At 39.5% G+C, this 26,455-nt stretch overlaps 1 protein-coding gene across 1 annotated transcript in view; it reads left to right on the top strand.

Annotated features, from left to right (window-relative positions):
• mus81 (mus81 structure-specific endonuclease subunit) overlaps positions 1 to 26,455 on the top strand; it is an 83,100-nt gene that overhangs the window by 31,933 nt on the left and 24,712 nt on the right. Inside the window, 5 exon segments of the mRNA XM_071672650.1 lie at positions 6,204 to 6,357; positions 9,819 to 10,186; positions 14,117 to 14,330; positions 15,921 to 16,060; positions 24,282 to 24,486. Of these exon segments, the coding sequence (XP_071528751.1) occupies positions 6,204 to 6,357; positions 9,819 to 10,186; positions 14,117 to 14,330; positions 15,921 to 16,060; positions 24,282 to 24,486 (1,081 nt within the window).

Consider the following 26,455-nt stretch of genomic DNA (forward strand, 5'->3'; position numbering starts at 1 on the left):
AGACGCTTCACATGCCCTGATTCAATCCACTGACAGCACGTCAACCCCGGTATACCACATCACTCCAATTCACTCTATTCCTTGCCCTCCTTTCACCCTCCTGCATGTTCAGGCCCCGATCACACAAAATCTTTTTCACTCCATCTTTCCACCTCCAATTTGGTCTCCCTCTTCTCTTCGTTCCCTCCACCTCCGACACATATATCCTCTTGGTCAATCTTTCCTCACTCATTCTCTCCATGTGCCCAAACCATTTCAAAACACCCTTTCTGCTTTCTCAACCATGCTCTTTTTATTTCCACACATCTCTCTTACCCTTACGTTACTTACTCGATCAAACCACCTCACACCACACATTGTCCTCAAACATCTCATTTCCAGCACATCCATCCTCCTGCGCACAACTCTATCCATAGCCCATGCCTCGCAACCATACAACATTGTTGGAACCACTATTCCTTCAAACATACCCATTTTTGCTTTCCGAGATAATGTTCTCGACTTCCACACATTCTTCAAGGCTCCCAGAATTTTCGCCCCCTCCCCCACCCTATGATCCACTTCCGCTTCCATGGTTCCATTCGCTGCCAGATCCACTCCCAGATATCTAAAACACTTCACTTCCTCCAGTTTTTCTCCATTCAAACTCACCTCCCAATTGACTTGACCCTTAACCCTACTGTACCTAATAACCTTGCTCTTATTCACATTTACTCTTAACTTTCTTCTTTCACACACTTTACCAAACTCAGTCACCAGCTTCTGCAGTTTCTCACATGAATCAGCCACCAGCGCTGTATCATCAGCGAACAACAACTGACTCACTTCCCAAGCTCTCTCATCCCCAACAGACTTCATACTTGCCCCTCTTTCCAAAACTCTTGCATTCACCTCCCTAACAACCCCATCCATAAACAAATTAAACAACCATGGAGACATCACACACCCCTGCCGCAAACCTAAATGAAGTAAAAATCACAAATCTACAAAACTAGAAATGGAAGACAGATCAATTGACATCAAATTATCTATTCATCTTCATATTGTACTTTGTTGCTGTCGCCTGCGTTTGCGAGGCAGCGCAAGGAAACAAATGAAGAATGGCCATAGCCACCCACTTACACATGTATATACATAAACGTCCACACACGCATATATACATACCTACACTTTTCAACATATACATACATATACATACACAGACATATACATATATACACATGTACATAATTCATACCTGCTGCCTTTATTCATTCCCGTTGCCACCCCACCACACATGACATGACAGCCCCCTACCCCCACATTAGTGCCAGGTAAAGCTAGAAAAAGAACACAGAGGCCACATTCATTCACAGTCAGTCTCTAGCTGTCATGTATAATGCACCGAAACCACATTTCCCTTTCCATATCCAGGCCACACAATACCCCAGACGCTTCACATGCCCTGGTTCAATGCACTGACAGCATGTCGACCCCGGTATACCACATCATTCCAGTTCACTCTATTCCTTGCATGCCTTTCACCATCCTGCATCTTCAGGTCCTCGATTGCTCAAAATCTTTCTCACTCCATCCTTCCACCTCCAATTTGGTCTCCCACTTCTCATCATTCCCTCCACCTCTGACACATATATCCTCTTTGCCAACCTTTCCTCACTCATTTTCTCCATGTGACCAAACCATTTCAATACAACCTCTTCTGCTCACTCAACCACATTCTTTTTAATACCAAACATCTCTCTTACCCTTTCATTACTTACTCGATCAAACCACCTCACACCACCTATTGTCCTCAAACATCTCATTTCCAATATATCCACCCTCTTCCACATAACCTTATCTATAGCCCATGCCTCGCAACCAAATAACATTGTTGGAACGACTATTCCTTCAAACATACCCATTTCTGCTTTCCGAGATAATGTTCTCGCCTTCCACACATGCTTGAACGCTCCCAGAACATTCACCCCCTCCCTATCCCTGTGACTCACTTCCACTTCCATCTGCTGCCAAATCCACTCCCAGATATCTAAAACACTTCACTTCCCCAGTTTTTCTCCATTCAAACTTACCTCCCAATTCACTTGTCTCTCAAACCTACTGCACCTAATAACCTTACTCTTATTCACATTTACTCTCAGCTTTCTTCTTTCACACACTTTACCAAACTCAGTCACCAGCTTCTACACTTTCTCACCCTAGTCAGCCACCAATGCTGTATCATCAGCGAACAACAACTGACTCACTTCCCAAGCCCTCTCATCCACAACAGACTGCATTCTTGCCACTCTCTCCAAAACTCTTGCATTCACCTCCCTAACAACCCAACACATAAACAAATTAAACAACCATGGAGACATCGTGCATCCTTGCTGCAAACCGACATTCACTGGAAACCACTCACTTTCCTTTCTTCTTACTCATGCACATGCCTTACATCCTCGATAAAAACTTTTCACTGCTTGTATCAACTTGCCTCCCACACCATAAACTCTTAATAACTTCCATGGAGCATCTCTATCAACTATCATATGCCTTTAAACTATGATTCATATTCATAAAACTGAATATATATCCCAAGATCCCCCAAAATTTATTACTGCTAAAGCTAAAATTTCCAAGAAAATCTCAAACAAATTATATATCTCTCTGAGAATAACAATCATGATAAAACTGATCTTATTACTACAGCCCCTACTCTCAATTCCAATCTAGGACTTGTTATAGTTGTAGTAGAATCTCCAATTGATATAAAAGAACTAATATTTGGTTCACCTCTAATAGTATAAAATACAAGACAATAAGTATGACATACAGTTAAACCAGTTGTTGAAACACACAACAGAAAGTCAACCGTATTGATATAATTATTTATCATACTTTGTTGCTGTCTCCCGCATTAGCGAGGTAGCGCACGGAAACTTATGAAAGAATGGCCCAATCCACCCACATGCACATGTATATACATACACATCCACACACGCACAAATACATACCTATACATCTCAACATATACATATATATATACACACACAGACATGTACATATATACACATGTACATAATTCATCAAAATACTCACTCCATCTCCTTCTCACATCACCACTACTTGTTATCACCTCCCCATTAGCCCCCTTCGCTGAAGTTCCCATTTGCTCCCTTGTCTTACGCACTTTATTTACCTCCTTCCAAAATATCTTTTTATTCTCCCTAAAATTCAATGATACTCTCTCACCCCAACTCTCATTTGCCCTCTTTTTCACCTCTTGCACCTTTCTCTTGACCTCCTGCCTCTTTCTTTTATACCTCTCCCACTCATTTGCATTTTTTCCCTGCAAAAATCGTCTATATGCCTCTCTCTTCTCTTTCACTATTTTTTTTTTTTTTTTTTTTTTTTTTTAAGTAAAGTGATCAAAACTGAATTCAGTATTCAATATTGGAATGCACCTATGAGTTATTAAGGGTGAGGATGACTTCCCTAGACTTAACTTCAAAAGCCTTACTTAGGAGACCAAGAATTTTGATTGCACTTTTTACTGCTCTGCACTGTTTTTTGTGGCATTCCATCACCAGAGATTATTTCACCCAAGGCTTTTTCATTTACTTTTTGTATTACAACAGATTTACATATACTGTAGCTTCCTTTCTTGCTGATACTGCCAATTTCTGAAACTACAATTATTGGTACTTTGAGAAAGGTGCATGGGAGAGTGGTTGTTGAGAAAGGGGAGGAGCAATGTGGCTTGAGGAAAAGTAGAGGATGTGTAGACAAGGTGTTTGCTTTGAAGGTTTGTGAACAATGGAGGAAGAGAATGATTTCTTTGTAACATTTATGGACCTTGAGAAAGTGTATGTAAAGTTGATAGAGAAACTACAAATGTATGGTGCAGGAGGAAGGCTACAAAATGCAGTGAGAAGTTTCTCTTAGAAGATTTAGGTATGTTTGCAAGTAGGAAGGTAGGAGGTTGGCTGTGTGTGTTTGATGTTACCATGACATGAACTGTTCATAGACAGGAAGGTGAGAAATGTAAATGTGAGAGTCTTGAAGCACGAGATGGGTCAACAGCATGCTGGGAATGGTGGGGACTTGAGTCCCTTGCTGTTTGCAGATGACTTGGCTCTGGTGGCAGAGTCAACAGAAAAGTTGCAGAAGCTGGCATCTGAGTTTGGGAGAGTGTGTGAAAGGAGGAAGTTGTGAACAAAAGTAAAGTGATTAGATGTGGTGATGGGCATGAGACAGGGCATTTTAAATATGAGTTTAAGTGGGCAGAACCTGGAGGAAGTGGAGTGCTTTAGGTATCTGGGAATGGATATGGTATTAGATTGAACCATGGCAGATTAAATGTCATAGGATGGGAGAAGGAGCTAATGTTCTGGGTGCACTAGGGAATGTGCGGAAGGAGAAATTGTCTGTTAGAGCAAAGATGGGTATGTTTGAAGATACAGTATTTCCAGTAGTTTTGTATGGATATGTGTCTTAGGCCTTGAATTTAAAAGATTGGAAGAGGATGTGTGTGTTAGAAATAAAATACCTGAGAACACTTTCTGGTGTGAGGCAGTTTGATCATTTATGAAATAACAGTACAAGAGCAAGGTTTGGTAGTTAGCTCAGTGTGATTGAAAGAGCCAGCCAGAGTGTGCTGAAATTGTTTGGACATGTAGACAGGATGAGTGAAAGAGTGACAAAGAGTATCTGCATGTCAGAAGTGGAACAAGAAAGGGGAAGTACCTACCAGTCTACTATGAATACTCATGACTAGATTTTACTATGATGGCATTGAGATATCATGGCTTGAAGATTCAAGAGGATGAGGGACGTGCATGGTTTAGAATGAGTTACAGTGATGTGGTCTGGCAAGAAGTTAGTAGGCTGAACCAAGGGAAAAGAAGCTGTCAGAGTAGATTGCAGGATGGTCTGTAGGCTTGACTATGAACAGTGGTCACTGATTTGAGTGCATTAGATGTGACAACTAGAGATTGGGTGTGAGCAATTGAAACCACTGTTCAGCTTTTCCTGGTGCTTCCTTGCTGAGGTGAGAAACAATGAACAAGTATTTTTTTTGTATGTTGGAGACACCAGTCACAGATAAAAGTCCACGTCAAGCTTGGGCCTCAATTGAAATATAGAGGTTTATGAATGGGAAAAAGAAGAGACAAGGGAAAGTATTTTCGAATTTTAGAGGAAGTGAAAACCTGTCTTTTGAAATGTGCTGGTTCATAGCTCATATTGTTTTTTTAGTTGTGATGAGATAAACTATTAAGGCAACATTTCTGTATCTACATTTCTATTCATTTATTATACTTAACCGCTGTTTCCTACATCAGCGAGGTAGCGCTGTAAATTCTGAACATTTCAGCATTTCAGACCACTTTCCATACCACCAACTTCATTATTTCAGAAACTGTTTTTTGTTGTCCCACATCTTAGAAAATGAAGGAAATTTAAATTCCTTATTTTCTTCATTTGCATATTCAACACTTTTTTATTGTTCCAGATATAAGTATTTTCATTCCAGTTCACATCATGATTCTCTTGCTTAATTTTGAGGACTTCATTGCTTTAAAAAATGCATATAAGTGGTTGCTGTCTCATGAACAGTGGTTAATCATGTAATAAAGGAACATGTCTCTGCAGTTTAGTTTGAGGGTTCTGGAAATACTTGTGCAGGAGAGACTTACCTCTTTGCTTTGACAGCTCAAACCATAAAGATCAGTGGTTGCCAACCAAGCCATCCTAATTTTCAATCTAGGTCATGAGCAAATATATCGTATTGGGAGATTGCTTTTATATCTTCAATTATGCAAGTTACTGCCTGGGATGGTAGGGCTTAATGCATATTAAGTTAAATCATTGTGTGTTGTAATGGTACATTCATATTGACTCACTTTGCCATAGGCAGTTCTTAGTAGCTGGTGGTTTGAACTGATCTTTATTACTGGTAATTTTGACTTTCCATTTAAGCAGTTTATTCTACCTTTCATGATGTGTTTTAAGGCACAGATCTCAGCAGTTTCTTTGTTGCTCGGGCCTAAAAAGAAAAGGTTTCATCCTCAAAATAAATTTTGCTTTAGTGCTTTTTCCATACACATTAATAGTATCAATTTAGATTGCTGATTAAGTCTCATTACCTCAGTAACCATTATCTCATTTGTTTGAATATCATGTTAGTAAGCCAAAGTGATTATCCTGTTCTATAAAATAAGGTTTTTTGAAAAAGAAGGAACTGATGGAGGCTGCACAACCCCTCTGTAATTCTTCATTTAGTCATGCTAGAGAAGGATCACACTACACTGCTTGGTCCTCCATGAGCATGCTTATCAAGAAGGAACTGGTCAAGCGGGAAGGTAATCCATCCAGGTGAGATAGCATGATTAACTGTTGTATCTGACAGAAAAATTATTGAAATTTTTTGGCTGTAGAGATGGAAAAAAGCTATTAGATAGATTCAAGGAATTTGGAGAGCACTGGCCTCACTTGCTATGAACAAAGATTGCATTCTAAATAGAGGTCATGTAAAGTGAATTTTTTCAAAGTAAAGACAGGTTTTTGTGGTAAAATGGGGATTTTGTTCTAAATCCATTCCCCAAGATTCAGTGAACCTGATGCTGGGAATTTTGAAAAAGTAATGAAATGATAAGCATCCAAATCATATAAAACTCCTGAGAAAGGACATGACGTGAATGAATATAGTTGCTTATGCAGGTCATAGTTTTCAGCTTGTGTACATAGTGTGGGGTGAGAGCAGAGCACTATAGGTTGGCTTGAGGAGTTTGAAACTGCTGCAGTTGTAGTTGCCATTTTAGATGTTTGATTACTTCAGTATTCTTCATAACTTACAGGAAAAATAAGTAAGATTTACCCAAGTTTTTGTCTTTTATTACATGCTCTCATCTGGTGGTAAAACCAAGAAAGATAGGAAGTCATATCATATAGATAATCAAAACTAAATGAAGAACAAGGCTCCTCACCAGATCTACCTGTGAGATAAGGTCAAAAGCCATGTTCCTTTGGTGCTGATGGGTCAGTACTTTGATGCTTAGGTATTAGTTGGTCAGGCAAGGAAAATTGTTTCTCATTTTGTTCTGTGTATGTAACTTAAGATGTCTTTATTGTCAAATTATATACATGGTACAAAATGAATTTTTTTATGTCTAGAAGCTCCATTCACAGTTAGAAAATATAAGAATTATAAAATATCACATAAAGGTCTTTTAGTGATTCTCCGTCACACACCTTAGGAAAATTTTTTGTATTCCACAGCACTATTATGAATCATCATTACAAGACAGAATTCAAGGTTTCTGAACCCAAAGGATACATTTATGACTGATGACTGACTTAGAGGAAATAAAATTATAAGAGAACTAAAGCAAACAGATATATGATAATACAGGCTTGTCCTGGGAAGATGAATGAATTAGGAATTGCATCTTCCATTTTGGAAGTACCAGTCTTCTTCATCAGAAGGACTTTAAGGAATCCTGTGAAGCTAGAGGTGTTAACTGTAGATTGGTGGAAGGAGGGTCAGTGGCCTTTAAGGTGGGGACAGTAAGTAATATAGTCCTAATTAGGGAAGTCAAAACAGTCTTTTATTGTATTTACAGGACAGTTGATTTTAGTGAAATTAATGAAATGTAGCAAAGTTGCAATAAGATTCTGACATAGTGTAGTCACAGTAAGGTGGTTGCTTTGTGAAAAATGGTATTTCTTGTTTTAATCATTCTAAAGGTCAGAACAAGTTTTCAGATAATGAGATGTCATGTTGGTAAAAGCTACAAAGTCTTAGAATGCAGAGTTGCTTTGAGAATATGACTTGAATGTAATAGGTGAAATGTACTAGAAGTGTAAATGAATGAGTATATGTGACTTGAGTATTAATGTGACACTCTAGGTTTTCTACATGACATATATGGCAAATATGGATGGATTCAGTGAAGATAGATAATCTGGAGAATACAATAGGAAATAAGTAGATGGCTAAGTATTGTTATACAAACCTATCTTATGGATAGTATTAGAATTACAGAAGTAAGAGAGATGTTTGGAATCTGTCATCAGGTAGTCACACATCACTATACTCAGAAGGCATAAGCATACAGAGTGAATGGTAGTTGATGAATTGCTGAATAAAGTAAAATCACTGGAGACAGAACAGACGTAGATCATGCATGAGACAGAGAGATTCATTTAGTATGTCATTAAGGTTACAAGTTATATTGATAGAGAATTATAGAGAAGTTATCTGTAACTATTCATAATGAAGATGTTATATGAATGAAAGAGGAAAAAGTTATAGAACTACAAGTCTCATATATGCATCAGATTGAATATACATGAACCATGTACAAAATTTTTATATTGAATAGGATGTTAGTGAAGTCTTGATTATTTTTTCCCACATTCAATGTACAGATATGTAAAATCTCAGTTCTCATTAAAGTTGTGCTTATATTATCATTTAGAATGTTTTATTATAGTTGTATTAATTTGCTTAGGTATGTATTTTTATGATAATTTTAAGCAACCGTACGCTCGTTCTTACTGTAGTGTGAGCAGAAATTAATTGTTACTTGTATGTATATGGAGTAAATGGAAAGTTACTAAATGCAGTGAGGGAAGTAAAGCATGTGTGCACGCAGGAAAATTGGAGAGTGAGCACTTACTAGTGAAGGTGAGTCTGCATCAAGAAAGTGTCATCACTTTATTAATATGATCATAAAAAAGGTGGTTAGGGAGGTAAATGTAAAACTCTTAGAGCAAGGAACATATTAGCAGTATGCATAGGGTAGAGTTGCATGGGAGATGAATCACTTGCTACTTGTAGATGGCACGGCTTTGGTGGCAGACTCTTGAAAGAAACTTTAAAAGCCGGTGAAAGAGTTTAGGAAAGTATGTGAAGAGAGAAATTGGAGAGCAAATGTGCACAAAAGCAAGGTAATTATATCCAGATGGAGGATGAGACAGGATGGTTTGGGGGTTAGTCTGAATGGAGAGGACTTGGAGGAAGGGAAGTGCTAAAGCTACCTGAGTATGATTGTGGCAACTGATGGTTGGGAGCTGAAATTAGCCACAGAATGGAAGAGGAGGCTAAGGTTTTGGGTGCATCAAAGAGTACATGGAGAGGTCATTGTGTGTTAGTACAAAGATCGGTGTGTTTGAAGGTATAGAGTTCTGATAGTGTATTTACAGGTGAGCCATGGTCTTAGATGCAAAAGAAAGGAAAAGTGTGGACATGATGAAAATGAAATGCCTGAGGACTATATGTGGTGGTAAATGGGTATATTATGCAAGGAACAGCAGTATAAAAGAAAGGTGTGGTGCAAAGTGCAGTATGTATGAGAGAGCCAACCAAGTTATACTGAAATGGTTCAAATATTGGACATATGGAGAGAATGAGTGAAAAAAGTCTGAAGAGGATTTATGTGTCTGAAGTGGATCAAAGAAATGGAAGGATGGAGAGAAGGAGGCTTTAGGGTATTGAGGCCTGAACATTCAGGAGAGTAAGAGTTATGCATGGGGACTAATCAGGTCAAATGAAGCAGACATGGGATACCATGAAATAGTCTGTGGGGCTTGATTGTGGATGGAAGGCGCTGATTTCAGGTATATTATATTTGATGGTTAGAGTGTGGATATTTGTGAATGAGGCTGCTATTTCTTTGTTCCTGATGCTACTCCATGAATATAGGAGAAGCAATTAAGTTGAAAAGAAAAATGTAGGTGGATGAAAACTTTTTGTTTGGGGGAGGGGGAGTTAGCCATGTTAATGGTTTATTTTCATTAAGATGTGGTGTTCCTTTTCTCCACTTTACATTCAGATATAGCTTAACTTCTGAAGGGGAAGCAATATCAGCCAAGTTAATTGTTGCTGGATGTAACTCCATACTACCATACTCAGCATCTTCCAATTCTCATGATGTCACAATAGTGGAATCAAGAAGCTGCAGCCCTATCTGTCCATCTGGTAGCCCAGCTGATTGTCAGGTGGATATGGGAAGTATTGTTACTAAGAACACTCAAGCTGAGGCTCCATATCCTATATTAAGCAAATCAAGAAAACATAAGAAAAATTTCTGTAACAGAGATCTGAAGAGCAGTGCAGTGTCCTACATCCCAACTGCACCCGGAAAGACTAGTTTTCATAAAGGCAGTCATGATCTTGAGGAAGCTACACACAAGAATTCAGGTATGAAAATGTTCTCCATACTGAGACAGCAAAAACTGGATGGATGTATGACATAGTCATACAAATATTGATTTCATCATTTATATTATGTAGGTTTTTTGATGGTTAAAGCATATGTCTCTTTGAAATGAGAGGCTTTTCACATCAGATCTGTTTCATTTAATTGTGAACAGAATTAATTTTTTCAGTCTTTGTCCCCTATTCTTGGGGAGAGAGGAGAAGAGTACTTCCCATATGTGCCTCTTCCCATGTTCTAGAAGATGACTAAGAGGGACTGGAAACCTTATCCTTCTTATATTTCAGTTTCTAAAAGTTAGAACAGAAGAGGGAGCTAAGTGAGGAGTACTCATCCTTCTCAAAGGCTCAGGCTGGGGTGTCTGAATGTGTGTGGATGTAACCAAGATGTGAATTAGGGACAGATAGGTAATATCTTTAAGGAATGGAACCTGTATATTTTACCTTTGAGTGAAGCAAAGCTCAAGGGAAAGGGTTTAGGAATATCATGTGGATAAAGTCGGGTTAGTGTCAGGGTGATAGCAAAGGAAGGGATAGCACTTTTGCTGAAGGAGTTGTTGGAATGTGTGAAAGAGCTCCTTAATGATGTGGGTAAAAATGAAAGTGGATTAAGAGAGTTGGGCAATTATTAGTGCTTATACGCCTGGCCATGAGAGGACTGAAGAAGAGAGGCAAGTGAACTGGGAGGAGCTGAGTCAGCATGTCAGCAGGTTTGATGTGAGAGATTGGGTATTAGTGATGGATGATTTGAATATGAAAATGGATGATGTGGCAGTTGATGGTATAATTAGGGGACATGGGGTATTCAGTGATGTAAATGGTAATGATGAACAGCTTGAGGAGTTTTGTGCTGAAAAAGAAGTGGTGATTGGAAATACCTTGTTTAAAAAGAGGGACATAAATAAATATACTTGGGTGAGTAGGGAAAATGGAAAGTGGACATTATCAGATTACAGACAAATTTATAGACATGCAAAAGAAGAAACTGGATGTGAATGTGGAGGCAAGGGTGAAGATTTGTATTGACTTTAGGAAACAAGGAAATGATATGGATGAGATGAGGGTGCTAAAAGTAAGTGAGCTTGGAAAATATGCTTTTGCAAAGCGATACCAGGAAATATTGAGTGTGTGATGGTAAAAGGTGATAGTAAATGAATCTAGGGAAGTGGGTAAGGAATGAGAAGTGTTTTGGAAATCAGTGCTGGCATGTGCAAGAGAAGTTTGTGGGATGTGGAAGGTGAGGGGTGGACATGTGAGAAAGGATGATGAGTGGACATGTGAGAAAGGATGATGAGTGGTGGGATAACGAAGTTAAGTTTGTAGTGAAAGTAACAGGAGAGGTGTGTTTGTGTTACTTACAGAGAAGGAGTGAGAGTGATTGGGAGTTATAGAAGAGAAAGTAGCAGGAGGTCAAGAAGAAGGTGAAGGGGCTAGAAAAGAGTGCAGATGAAATGTATGGTGATTATCATCAGACTTCAGGGATAGTAAGAAAATGTTTTGAAGGAGCCTAATTGTTGAGAAAATCAAGAAAACAAATGGGAACATAGGTGAAGTGGGTAAATGTCCACCTCCAGTGAAAGGGAAAATGAAGGTTAAGAAAAAAGTATGAGGAGCTTGAATAGAGTTCATGGCTTGTTTGTAGACCTAATTCTTAAAAGTGAATGTTAAAGATCAAGGCTCCCAGAAACCTAATGCATGGCACTGGGAGGATTGTTTTCTTATGATGTCATATTGTGAGTGTTATATCCACATATTCTGTGCTCATAGAGCTCCATTGCAGGGAGAAAAGGATTTTTAGATCTTGAAATCCAGTTTTTCATAGGTACAGTTAACTAATTTGCCTAGATAGATTTTTTTGGTGGATTAGATACTGTACTTGAATGGTTTGGATTCATTGTACTTTTGTCTTCCAGCTTCCATAAGGGAAAATGATTGAGCATGCATTCCATGGGTCTTTTGTCAAAGTACAGAAAAGAGTCAACTTGATCAGAACCTACTTATCCTCACATATGGAGCAGTGATTTTCCCCTGGAGATTCTTTCTCATTCAAAATCTCTTATTTTTCATTTTATTGTGATAAGGGTTTACTATCTAGAATAACTGTGGATAATTATGTCAAACGATGGGAGAAGAATCCTACCCATGTTTTTCATACATGTCTTAGAAGGTGACTAGCTTGTGTTGGGCTTGGGGCTGGGAATCCATCCTTTCTGTAGCATCACTTTCTAAAAGTAAGAACAGAAGAAAGATTCATGCATATATACTTATGTGAAGGCTCAGATATCTGTTTTTGATGGTGTCCCACCAAGGCAGGAAAGATGAGCAAGTAATTATGTATTTATTTATCATTTAATATACTTAACTGCCATCTTCTGCGTTAGCGAGGTAGTGCAAGGAAACAGAGGAGGAATGGCCCAACCCACCCACATACACACGTATATACATAAATACCCACACACGCACATATACATGCATATACATTTCAACATACATATACATACTCAGACATATACATATATACACATTTACATATCCATACTTGCTGCCTTCATCCATTCCCGTCACCACCCCGCCACACACGAAATAGCATCCCTCCTCCAGTGAGGCAGTGCCAGGAACAGACAAAAAAAGCCACATACGTTCACACTCAATCTCTAGCTTTCGTGTGTAATGCACCAAAACCACAGCTCCCTTTCCACATCCAGGCCCCACAGACCTTTCCATGGTTTACCTCAGACGCTTCACATGCCCTGGCTAATCCATTGACAGCACATCGACCCCGGTATACCACATCGTTCCAATTCGCTCTGTTTCTTGCGCGCCTCTCACCCTCCTGTATGTTCAGGCCCCAGTGGCTCAAAGTCTTTTTCACTCCATCCTTCCACCTCCAATTTGGTCTCCTGCTTCTCTTTCTTCCCTCCACCTCTGACACATATATTCTCTTTGTCAAGCTTTCCTCACTCATTCCCTCCATGTGTCCAAACCATTTCAACACACCCTCTTTTGCTCTCTCAACCACACATCTCTCTTACCCTTTCTTTACTTTCTTGATCAGACTACCTCACACCACATATTGTCCTCAAACATCTCATTTCCAACACATCCACCCTTCTCCACACAACCCTGTCTATAGCCCATACCTTGCAACCATATGATATTGTTGGAACCACTATTCCTTCAAACATACCCATTTTTGCTCTCTGAGAAAAAGTTCTTGCCTTCCATACATTCTTCAACGTTCCCAGAACCTTTGCTCCCTCCCCCACCCTGCGACTCACTTCTGCTTCCGTGGTTCCATCTGCTGCTAAGTCCACTCCCAGATATTTAAAACACTTCACTTCCTCCAGTTTTTCTCCATTCAAACTTACCTCCCAATTAACTTGTCCCTCAACCCTACTGAACCTAATAATCCTGCTCTTATGTACATTTACTCTCAACTTTCTTCTTTCACACACTTTACCAAATTCCATCTCCAACTTCTGCAGTTTCTCTCCTGAATCAGCCACCAGCACTGTATTATCAGCAAACAACTGACTCATTTCCCGAGCCCTCTCATCCACAACAGGCTGCATACTTGCCCCTCCAAAACTCTTGCATTCACCTCCCTAACAACCCCATCCATAAGGAAATTACACAACCATGGAGACATCACACACCCCTGCCGCAAATCTGACATTCACTAAGAACCAGTCACTTTCCTCTCTTCCTATTCGTACACATGCTTTACATTCTTGCTTTTAGCAACTTACCTCCCACACCATATACTCTTAAAACTTTCCACAAAGCATCTCTATCCACCCTATCATATGCCTTCTCCATATGTAAGTAAATTGATAGATTTAGGAATTTTCCAAAATAGCTGTGTGATTCTTTCTTTGGTTAGGAGAATTATATGTGATTTTTTTTTTCATGCAGAAAGAGTCCCCAGTGGAATTGTGCAGAGTGCTGCTGACCCAGTTATACCTTCTGAAAAAAGACAGGCATTATCACATAATACTCAACTGAATGATGTTTGTTCCTCTTTAAAAAGACAAAACATACTTCAACCAACTCCCACTCCTCAGTTTATTTTTTGTCCTGAAGAATATGAAATACTGTTGTGTGTTGACAATGCTGAAACAGTTGGAGGGTAAGTAAATTTGATTTTCCAGTATCTTTGGTTAAGATTGCTGGGATCATAATCCTCATATTTTCAAATCCCTCATCTGTTTTAAATTGTTACTACCCCACTGTACATTAAGTAAGCTGTCCAAAAATTTAAGTAAGGTCTTTTATTGAACAATTTGTACAGGTATTTAAGACATAATACATCTAGTTTGTTTATATAAATGTACATTTTATAGATGCTCTGAACCAGGGCATGGTTTTGGTGCATAATACATGACAGAGAGTGGAGGTGAGCAAATGAAGCTTGTCCTTGTCTCTTCCTGATGTGGTGCCTCACTATGCAGGAAAAGATGATCAAAGTGGAGCTGTGTGAGTGAGCGTGTCATTAGTAATAGGTGATTTGAATGCAAGAATGGGTGATGTGATAGTTGAGGGTATAACTGAGGGGCATGGGGTACCTAGGGTGAATGAAGATGGTGAACAGCTTGTTAATCTGCTGAGCTAGTGGGATGCCTGATCATAACTTGGTGGAGGCAAAGGTGAAAGTTTGTTGAGGCTTTAGGAAAACAGAAAATGGTAAAGGTGGTGAGAGGGTGGTGTAAGTTATTGAGAAAGGAAAAGAGGATTCTGTGAAGAGATACCAAGAGTGATTAAATGAAGAGTGGCAAAAGGTGAGTTTACAAAACAAGGTGGATGGGTAGTAATGGGAGGTATCTGGGAAGCACTGTTTACATGTACAAAAGAAGCATGTAGCTTGTGGATGGTGAGATATGGCCATGTGAGAAGGGCTAGTGAGTAGTGGGATAAAGAAATAAGGTTGTTAGTGAAAAAGGAAAGAGAAGTGAATGTACATTATTTGCAGGGAAGGAATGCGAGTGATTAGGAGATGTACAGATAAAAGTTCTAGAATATTAAGATGGTGCTATTGTTGAAAAAGAGGGCAAATGAGTGTTATGGTGAGGGAAAATAAGAAAATATTTTTGAAAGAGTGAATAGTGTAGCAGAACAAAACAAATGAGAGCATAAGTAAGGGGAGCAGATGGGGAAATTGTAACAGGCAAAGAAGAGGAAATGGAATGATTATTTTGAAGGACCTTTGAATGACATTTATGATACAGTGGCAGATGTGAGATACTAAGGATGTGAAGAATTACAAAATGAGTGAATCGTGGCTAATGGTTTGATGAAACGAGAACAGGTATTGAATGTCCTGCATAAGATAAAGTATTGCAAAGCCATTGGAGTAGATGGGATTGCAGTTGAATTTTTCAAGAAATGGGGAAAGTGATGGTGATTGGTTACATAGAATTTTCAGTGTATGTTTAGCTGAAGATTTGCAGAATGCCAGTATATAGTGTCATTGTCTAAAATAAGGGGGCACAAAAGTAAATGATTGAATTATAGAGGTATAACTGTTGAGTGTCCCTGATACGATTTATGATAGATTGGTATTGGAGAGGTTAGGGGGAACAATGAGGCTTCAGGAAAGAGTTACAGAGGATGTGTGGATCGGGTGTTTGCTTTGAAGAATGTGTGAGAAATGCAAATATAAACAGAAGGATTTGTATGTGGCATTTATGTAGTAAATACTAAAGTTAACATTCTTCTACAGCTTTACTGGAGGAAAGCAAAGTGCGAAGGACATTATTGTTACAGAATTAGACAGACATGGAATTAGATATGACTGTACGTAAATTGCATGTTGGTGACTTCTATGGGTGTGTCGAGAACGTCTCTCAAACATCAATCACAGTGGAGTAATTAAGGTAAGATTCATGCATTTATATACATTTTAACCTCATCATATAGCTTTTGACCTCTTTTTGTAAAATTGCAAAATAATGAATACTTAGTTGCAGGAAGAGGTAGAATATTATACACTTTGTATACTGAACATCCAGTATTACATTGTAAAATACTTTAATGTGAATGAAACTGTATCTAATGACTTTAGGAGGTGACCCAGTAATGTGCTAAACTGGACTCCATTAGTCATGTGTTTCACTCTTTCTCTGGATTCAACCAGTGAATCCCCTCTCCACATCAACCCTCATTAAACTCCTTGTTAAAAATTAGTTGAAATTTCAACAAATGAAAAGCTGAAAAAGATTGTTTTATTTATTGTTGCATTGCTCACAATATGTTAGATATTAAAATTTTGACTATCATTCACAACAAATGTATTTTTAAGTTAAAGTAAGGTCTCTGCAGATTTAAAGATGATAATTGCAGTTAGTCCTCCAGTCTGACTTCCTTAGGGCTCAGTAGCATTCGACTTTCAGATTTTTTCTGGTTTTAGTGCATTAGACACAACAGCTAGATGTTAATGTGTGCAAATAAGGCCATTTTTTGTTTGTTTGTTTTTCTGCCATTTTCCAAAAGTGCAAAAGGCAGTTAGGTAAAAGAATACCTTGTGTGATCTATGTTTTGTGTTTTATTATAGTGTTGTATTACTACAAAATTTTTCAAAGAAATCCTCCTCCTCCTCCTCCTCCTCTTCATAAAATGAATATGAAACTTATGAGTGAAACAGAAATACTAACAGCAAACAGTATTAGTCATGCATATGAGATACTTGCAGTTAATATTTTTTCCTTATTTATTTTTGTTTTAACATTATTTATTTTATTTATTTTGCTTTGTCGCTGTCTCCCGCATTTGCTAGGTAGCGCAAGGAAACAGACGAAAGAAATGGCCCAACCCACCCCCATACACATGTTTATACATACACGTCCACACAGGCAAATATACATACCTATACATCTCAATGTACACATATATATACTCACACAGACACATACATATATACCCATGCACACAATTCACACTGTCTGCCTTTATTCATTCCCATCACCACCTCGCCACACATGGAATACCATCCCCCTCGCCCCTCATGTGTGCGAGGTAGCGCTAGGAAAAGACAACAAAGGCCCCATTCGTTCAGACTCAGTCTCTAGCTGTCATGCAATAATGCCCGAAACCACAGCTCCCTTTCCACATCGAGGCCCCACACAACTTTCCATGGTTTACCCCAGATGCTTCACATGCCCTGATTCAATCCACTGACAGCACGTCAACCCCGGTATACCACATCGATCCAATTCACTCTATTCCTTGCCTGTCTTTCACCCTCCTGCATGTTCAGGCCCCGATCACTCAAAATCTTTTTCACTCCATCTTTCCACCTCCAATTTGGTCTCCCACTTCTCCTCGTTCCCTCCACCTCTGACACATATATCCTCTTGGTCAATCTTTCCTCACTCATTCTCTCCATGTGCCCAAACCATTTCAAAACACCCTCTTCTGCTCTCTCAACCACACCCTTTTTATTTCCACACATCTCTCTTACCCTTACATTACTTACTCGATCAAACAACCTCACACCACACATTGTCCTCAAACATCTCATTTCCAGCACACAAACCCTCCTGCGCACAACTCTATCCATAGCCCACGCCTCGCAACCATACAACATTGTTGGAACCACTATTCCTTCAAACATACCCATTTTTGCTTTCCGAGATAATGTTCTTGACTTCGACACATTCTTCAAGGCTCCCAGAATTTTCGCCCCCTCCCCCACCCTATGATTCACTTCCGCTTCCATGGTTCCATCCGCTGCCAGATCCACTCCCAGATATCTAAAACACTTTACTTCCTCCAGTTTTTCTCCATTCAAACTTACCTCCCAATTGACTTGACCCTCAACCCTACTGTACCTAATAACCTTGCTCTTATTCACATTTACTCTTAACTTTCTTCTTTCACACACTTTACCAAACTCAGTCACCAGCTTCTGCAATTTCTCACATGCACCAATCACTTTCCTCTCTTCCTACACGTACACATGCCTTACATCCTCGATAAAAACTTTTCACTGCTTCTAACAACTTGCCTCCCACACCTATATTCTTAATACCTTCCACAGAGCATCTCTATCAACTCTATCATATGCCTTCTCCACATCCATAAATGCTACATACAAATCCATTTGTTTTTCTAAGTATTTCTCACATACATTCTTCAAAGCAAACACCTGATCCACACATCCTCTACCACTTCTGAAACCACACTGCTCTTCCCCAGTCTGATGCTCTGTACATGCCTTCACCCTCTCAATCAATACCCTCCCATATAATTTACCAGGAATACTCAACAAACTTATACCTCTGTAATTTGAGCACTCACTCTTATCCCCTTTGCCTTTGTACAATGGCACTATGCACGTATTCCGCCAATCCTCAGGCACCTCACCATGAGTCATACATACATTAAATAACCTTACCAACCAGTCAACAATACAGTCACCCCCTTTTTTCAATAAATTCCACTGCAATACCATCCAAACCTGCTGCCTTGCCGGCTTTCATCTTCCGCAAAGCTTATACTACCTCTTCTCTGTTTACCAAATCATTTTCCCTAACCCTCTCACTTTGCACACCACCTCGACCAAAACACCCTATATCTGCCACTCTATCATCAAACACATTCAACAAACCTTCAAAATACTCACTCCATCTCCTTCTCACATCACCACTACTTGTTATCATCTCCCCTTTAGCGCCCTTCACTGAAGTTCCCATTTGCTCCCTTGTCTTACGCACTTTATTTACCTCCTTCCAGAACATCTTTTTATTCTCCCTAAAATTTAATGATACTCTCTCACCCCAACTCTCATTTGCCCTTTTTTTCACCTCTTGCACCTTTCTCTTGACCTCCTGTCTCTTTCTTTTATACATCTCCCACTCAATTGCATTTTTTTCTTGCAAAAATCGTCCAAATTCCTCTCTCTTCACTTTCACTAATAATCTTACTTCATCATCCCACCACTCACTACCCTTTCTAATCAACCCACCTCCCATGCTTCTCATGCCACAAGCATCTTTTGCGCAATCCATCACTGATTCCCTAAATACATCCCATTCCTCCCCCACTCCCCTTACTTCCATGTTAAATGTAGTTTTAGTGAACAGAACACTTAGTATATATTGTATGTTGATATGAATTTGATAAACTTTGTGTAAGTACAGTATCTTTTAGGAGACATGAAGTAATGCTTACTAATAGTGGACAGTAAAGACACAAACAGAATACTTACAAGGTGTAAGGTGGATCATTGGCCAGATAGTAAATGTAGTGTTGGGTTAGTGTCTGAACAACAGAAATAGTGGAGTCTATTCCTAGTTGTGAAAATGCTGGGGAGGTAATTTCCTGAGTATTAAAGACACGAGGAGTGATTAGCTCCATTAAGATATTAAAGACTAGGTCCTGGATAGTGCTTGAATATGTTTAGGAGTTGGTGATTTTATTGGTACAAACTAAGTTCAGTTTTTCAAATTGGGAGGACCAAGAAAAAGTAGTTGTTGTAATGACATATATGTTCATTCAGTATCTAGTTTTCTCAGTTCTTATCTTCCATGTTGCCATAAGTGCCTATCATGGTTTGCTATTTTTTTGAGGATGTTGTAATACATTATGCAAACATTCTTTCTTCATGTATCATACATTCAAAAAGCATTTTCTTTTCTTTTTTTTAGGCTCCAGTCATGGACAAAAGTCCTCATCAAGGCTGGGTCTTAAGTGAAATTAGAATTATGAAACAGAAAATGAAAAGAGGAAGTGAAAAACGTGTCTTTTGAAATGTACCAGGACATAGTTATTGGGAAAGAAATGAGAGGGTAGAGAGTTCCAAAACTTCGATGTGTAGGGAAAGAAGCAGATGTCAAAGCAGCCCACCCTTGAGTTGCCGGTGGCCATACAGTAAGCATGTGACACAGTAGCTTGCTGAGTATTGCGTGTCTAGCTAGTGGTGTGGGCACTCAAGCAGCCAGCTCTGAGAAGCGAAAACCAAAGTAATACCTATAGAAGAGGGAAAGTGAACCATTGTGGCATAGGACAAGGGGGTCAAGTTTGGAAGTTAGCCTGGGACAGTTTATAAGTCGGACTGCTTTTGACTCAACTCTGTCAAATAAGAATGCAGAGCTAGAACTACCCCAGATGTGAGAGGAGTACTCCATACAAGGAGAAATCAATCCTGTGTATAAATGGAGCAACTGCTCAAAAGAAAAAAAGTTTCGACATCTAAACAGGACACCCAGTTTCTTAGAGGCAGCCTTAGCTATTCCTGTAATGTAGGGTTTCCAAGAAAGAGTGGATGTTACAGTAATACATAGCATGTATGGAGTCAAGAGGTGGAATTACAGAACCTCCAAAGGATAAATGAGAGTTGTGAGGAGTTTTCTATTGAGAGATAGGTAGAAATTGGGTCTTTGGAGGCATTAAACTAAACAAGATTTTGTGTACCCCTCTAAGACATCCTGTTCAAGTCTGAGTCTATTGAGGAAGCTGTGTTAAGACAAGATGCAGATCGAGTGAGAGAAGTGGGAGCAAAATTGAAGGATGTAGATGAATGCAGTGTTGTCAGAGTATGAGTGCATTGGATTATTTGTGGAGAAGAGGAAATCATTGAAAAAAAGGCAGAAAAGAGTAGGAACAGAACAGAACCTTGAGGGACACCACTCTTGATTGAGAAAAGGAGGGAGGCTGATCCATCTACAACCACAGAGATAGATCTGCCAGAGAGGAAGCTAGATATGGGGGAGCAAGGTGAGGAAGGGAAGCCAAAAGAGGGGAGCTGAGAGATGAGACCCCAATGCCACACCCTTCAAAAGCCTTAGATATGTCAAGAGCAATTACACATGACTCCTCAAAACTTTTCAGGGATGATGACCCAACATTAGTAGGATAGGAAAGAATACCACCAGTGAATCTTGCCTTATGGAAGCCACACTGGTGATCAGAGAGAAGACTGTGATTTTTGAGGTGTCTAAGGATATAGGAGCTGAGTAGGGATTTAAAAAGTGGAAATAGTAGATGTCAAAGCAATAGGACGATAGTTAGAGAGGTCAGAATGACCACCCTTCTCAGGGATGAGATGTATCAGTGCATGCATCTAAGAAAGAAAAGTTTTGATTTTTAAACAGATTTGGAACTGATGAGCAAGCACAGGTGCAAGTTCAGAGGCACACTCTTTCAGTACATGGGGATGGATGCTATCATAAACTTTCTTGTGTCCAGAGAAAGAAGCACTTTTTGGACAGCCCAAAAAGATATTATAGGAAGAGGCATGGGGTTAGTAAGAGGAGCATCAGGGAATGAAGGCATACTAGAATCATCCAAGGTGGAATTTGAGAAGAAATGGGAACCAAAGAGAGTTGCTTTGTCTGTGGAAGAGACAGCTACAGTACAGTCAGAACGGAAAATTGAAGGAGAGTCACAGAAGTTGCTAGAGATACCCTTAGTTAAAGATCAGAAAGACCTATCAGTGGGTGATGAGGAGAGATTGTCGCACTTCCATTGAATAAAGGAATGCTTCGCCTCACGGATAACTTCTTTTATTAAATTTTCAGAGAGCCTGCAGGATTTTTATACTAATAGTTTAGCATTTCCTATAGGTCGTTGATAAATTTCCCATTTTCACTCACCTTATGATACAATGTATAACACCTTTAATGTACGTATATTGATTGATGTACTGCAAGATATGGCACCTTGAATATGGACTGAGAAACTGATGTGACACAAGGTGTGATATTTATGACATTGGTATATAGATAGGGCAACTTATAACTTTGAATGTATTAGAATGTAGGTACTACTTAGAGTTGTATGATAAAAGGCATGACAGTATTTATATAAGTAGCTATAGTAGATCAGTTTAACATAATGTTTTAGTGTTTTAGATATCTGGAAGTGGATTTGGCAGCGGATGGAACCATGGAAGCGGAAGTGAATCCTAGGGTGGGGGAGGGGGCGAAAATTCTGGAAGCCTTGAAGAATGTGTGGAAGTCGAGAACATTATCTCGGAAAGCAAAAATGGGTATTTTTGAAGGAATAGTGGTTCCAACAATGTTGCATGGTTGTGAGGCGTGTGCTATGGATAGAGTTGTGTGGAGGAGGGTGGATGTGCTGGAAATGAGATGTTTGAGGACAGTATGTGGTGTGAGGTGGTTTAATCGAGTAAGTAATAATGGAAAGATGGAGTGAAAAAGATTTTGAGTGATCAGGGCCTGAACATGCAGGAGGGTGAAAGCTGTGCAAGGAATAGAGTGAATTGGAACGATGTGGTTTACCGGGGTAGACGTGCTGTCAGTGGATTGAACCAGGGTATGTGAAGCATCTGGGGAAAACCATGAAAAGTTGTGTGGGGCCTGGATGTGGAAAGGGAGCTGTGGTTTCGGTGCATTATTACATGACAGCTAGAGACTGAGTGTGAATGAATGGGCCTTTGTTGTCTTTTCCTAGTGCTACCTCGTACACATGAGGGGGAAGGGGGTTGTTATTTCATGTGTAGCGAGGTGGCGATGGGAATAAATAAAGGCAGACGGTATGAATTATGTACATGTGTATATATGTATATGTCTGTGTGTGTATATTTATGTATACGTTGAGATGTATAGGTACATATATTTGCGTGTGTGGACGTGTATGTATATACATGTGTATGTGGGTGGGTTGGGCCATTCTTTCGTCTGTTTCCTTGCGCTACCTCGCTAATGCGGGAGAAAGCGACAAAGCAAAATGAATAAATGAATAAATAGTAGATCAATTTAACATAATGTATGACACCCTTGATAGAAGCAAAATGATTGATATGGCACATAGGTTGACATAATGCGTGACATGACATCTGCATTGTAACAGATAGATTGGTACAGTAAAAGTTTGGCTTCTTTAATGTAGGTTGATAGATTAATGTGATACAAAGTATGATACATATAATGTAAGTGTAGTTGGTAGGCAGCCATCGACTAGGGAGGTGAATTACCAGTTCTGCTTGCCTGGGTATCAGGAGGGTTAGTGATGGCTGCGTTGTGAGCCAGTACTTCATTGTTGTCAAGTTGCACTCCTCTGACCCAGTTAGCATCTTTTCTTTCTGCCTCAATAACATGGCGTTCTGTCCACAAATATACAATCTCACCTTGTCATTGTAACACTTGACACACTTAACTCACACAGCTCATTCTTCATAACTCGAGATTTTCCTTTGATGAGCACTATGCGCTAGCCCTGCCTTTTGGCAAAACAGTAGGAGCAGGAGATAGAAGTAGTAGGAAGGAGCATTAAGCAGAAACATTAGGTAGGAGTAGTAGGTAGGAGCATTAGATAGAAGTAGTCTTTGGGAACATTAGGTAGGAGCCTCTACAAACACTGCACTAGACTTGCCCTTTGCCATTGGCCTGTTAAGGGTGAGACACTAAAGGCTAAAAAGCAGCACTGGAGTTCTTTAGTTACAGAGACTCTGATGACATGGCCACCCCTTTAAGAGAGTTCCATCTGGAAGAGGCATCTGAGATATAGATAGATAGATAAAAGTTGAACTCCTCTGACTTAGCTAGCTGTCTTTTCTTTCTGCCTCACCCACACGTGGACTACTGGTATTCTGTACACAAACATACAGTTTCTTCTTGTCATACATAACATTTGACAGCACAACAAAAGTAGCTCATTCTTCTTAATTCTAGATTTTCTTGCTGTGAGCACTGTGCACTAGTCTTGCCCTTCGGCAATTTTGTCAGAGCAATAGGCAGAAGCAGTAGTTGGGAACTTTTGGGCAAGAGCATTAGTTTGAAACATTAAGTAGAAGTTGTAGGTAGGAACATTTTAGGTAGGAGCATTAGGTAGAAGTTGTCTGTAGGAACATTGGTAGGAGCCTTTGCAAACACTGCACTACAGTTGCCCTCTGGCAGTGGCCTGTTAAAGGTAAGGTACTAAAGGCTAAAGAAGCGGTACTGAACTTCACTAGTTATGGAGACTCAATTGCCATGGCCACCCCCTTGGGAGAATTCCAGTTGATGATAGGCATGAGTTATATATAGATTGACATAGAAATAGATTAACCTAATTCTTCTCTTCTTTATGCCATTTTAAGTATCATACAATAGGAGCATCCTCATCTGACACTTTTTTTTAGAAAACTGGAAATCCAATCTCATTCTTAATACCCAACAGCAACCTCGAGAGCTGGTATTGCCTTACATCATTGAACGTAAAAGAATGGATGACCTTGCCTCAAGCATTAAGGATGGACGATTTCATGAACAGAAATTTCGTCTTAAGCAATGTGGCCTTTCCAGACTTATGTATCTTGTAGAAGAATATGGGACTCAAAACATAAGGTAGGGCTGGTAGTTTTAAAATTGTATTTGCTGACACCAACAATTATCATACTAATTGAAAAAATCATGTTAGATAGTTTATTCACTACTTATCCATATGTAAATACATATGTATGTGAAACATCTCTTGAGCATTCTTTTGGATCATACAACTTTTTGAACTTTTGTTTACTCTCTTTATTCACCATCCAGAACTCTGATACTGTAGGTATACAGTCAACCCCTGATTTGGCAGACCTTGATGTAATGGATTTCGGATTTGATAGACAAATGAGGATAGATAAATGAAATGAAAAATGAAAAATTCAAATGCTGCACCATGGGCATTTCATATCACACATGTTTTTGGTAGCATGGGATAGACTCACTTTGTGTTTCGGTCTCAGTCTGTCTCAAGCTATCGTGCTGTTAGGTTGTACACAGAGTGTTTCTCTTATTTCAGAATTGTGACTTTACTTGTTGAGGATGGTAGAGTGATTGAAACCCTCATGTTCTCCATTCTCAGTAACTTAAAGCAGACTAGTATTCTGGATCTTTTTTTAACCACTAGTCTGTCCTGCTGTAACTACACAATCTTGCCACCAATTTGCTCATCTGATCACATTCTCATAAATGTATGTTTTAACTGTACATGCACGCATGCATGCGCACACACACACACACACACACACACACACACACACACACACACACACAAGCAGAAACACTGGCATCTCAACAAAGCTAAATGGAATAACTTACATAAATTACTGTGTCTTACGTGGTGATGCTTTGTCTTAGTCTCCACCAAACACATAGCTGAGGTTATCATTTTTGGAATGGAAGCATCTATACCCTCTCTCTCTCCGAGGCAACCTCTCCTTCCAGTCCATGGTTTAACTATTCCTGTTCTGAGGCCATTCAAGCAAGGAATCAGGCATATTGGGCTTGGAAAAACTATCCCTATCTTGACTCCCATTCAGCTTTTATTACTACCTGTAATCATTGCAAGTTTTTTACCATGAGGCAAAGCATTCCTTTGTTCAGAGGAAGTACAGTAACCTTTCCTCATCATCCACTGAAAGGTGTTTCTGGTCTCTACATAAGGGCATCTCTAACAACTTCTGTCACTCTTCCTTTCCATGGTTTACCCCAGATGCTTCACATGCCCTGGTTCAGTCCATTGACCGCACATTGACCCCAGTATACCACATCATTCTGATTCACTCTGTTCCTTGCACACCTCTTACCCCTTGTATGTTAAGGCCCCAATCACTCAAAATCTTTTTCACTCCATCCTTCCACCTCCTATTTGGTCTCCTGGTTCTCCTTGTTCTCTCCACCTCTGACACATATATCCTCTTTGTTAATCTCTCCTCACTCATTCTCTTCATATGGCCATACCATTTCAACACACCCTCTTCTGCTCTCTCAACCACACTCTTTTTATTTCCACACATCTCTCTTACCTTTCATTACTTAATCAAACCACCTGACACCACATGTCCTCACACATTTCATTTCCAACACATCCACCCTCCTCTGTTCTACCTTATATATAGCCCATGCCTCAACCATATGGTATTGTTAGAACTACTGTTCCTTCAAACATTCCCATTTTTGCTCTGAGATAACATTCTTTCCTTCCAGACATTCTTCATCACTCCAAGAACCTTTGCCCCCTCCCCCACCCTGTGACTCACTTCTGCTTCCATGGTTCCATTTGCTGCTAAGTCAACTCCCAGATGTCTAAAACACTTCATTTCCTCCAATTTTTCTCCCTTCAGACTTACATCCCAATTGAATTGTCCCTCAACCCTACTAAACCTAATAACCTTGGTCTTATTCTCATTTACTCTCAACTTTCTCTTTTCACACACTTTTCAAAACTCAGTCGCCAACTTCTGATGTTTCTCACTCAAATCAGCCACTAGAGCTGTATCATTGGCCAGCCACAACCACCAGGTAGTACAAAGGATAAGAGAATGGC

The sequence above is a fragment of the Panulirus ornatus genome, chromosome 17 (genome assembly GCF_036320965.1).
Source record: "Panulirus ornatus isolate Po-2019 chromosome 17, ASM3632096v1, whole genome shotgun sequence".
Classification (NCBI taxonomy): domain Eukaryota; kingdom Metazoa; phylum Arthropoda; class Malacostraca; order Decapoda; family Palinuridae; genus Panulirus; species Panulirus ornatus.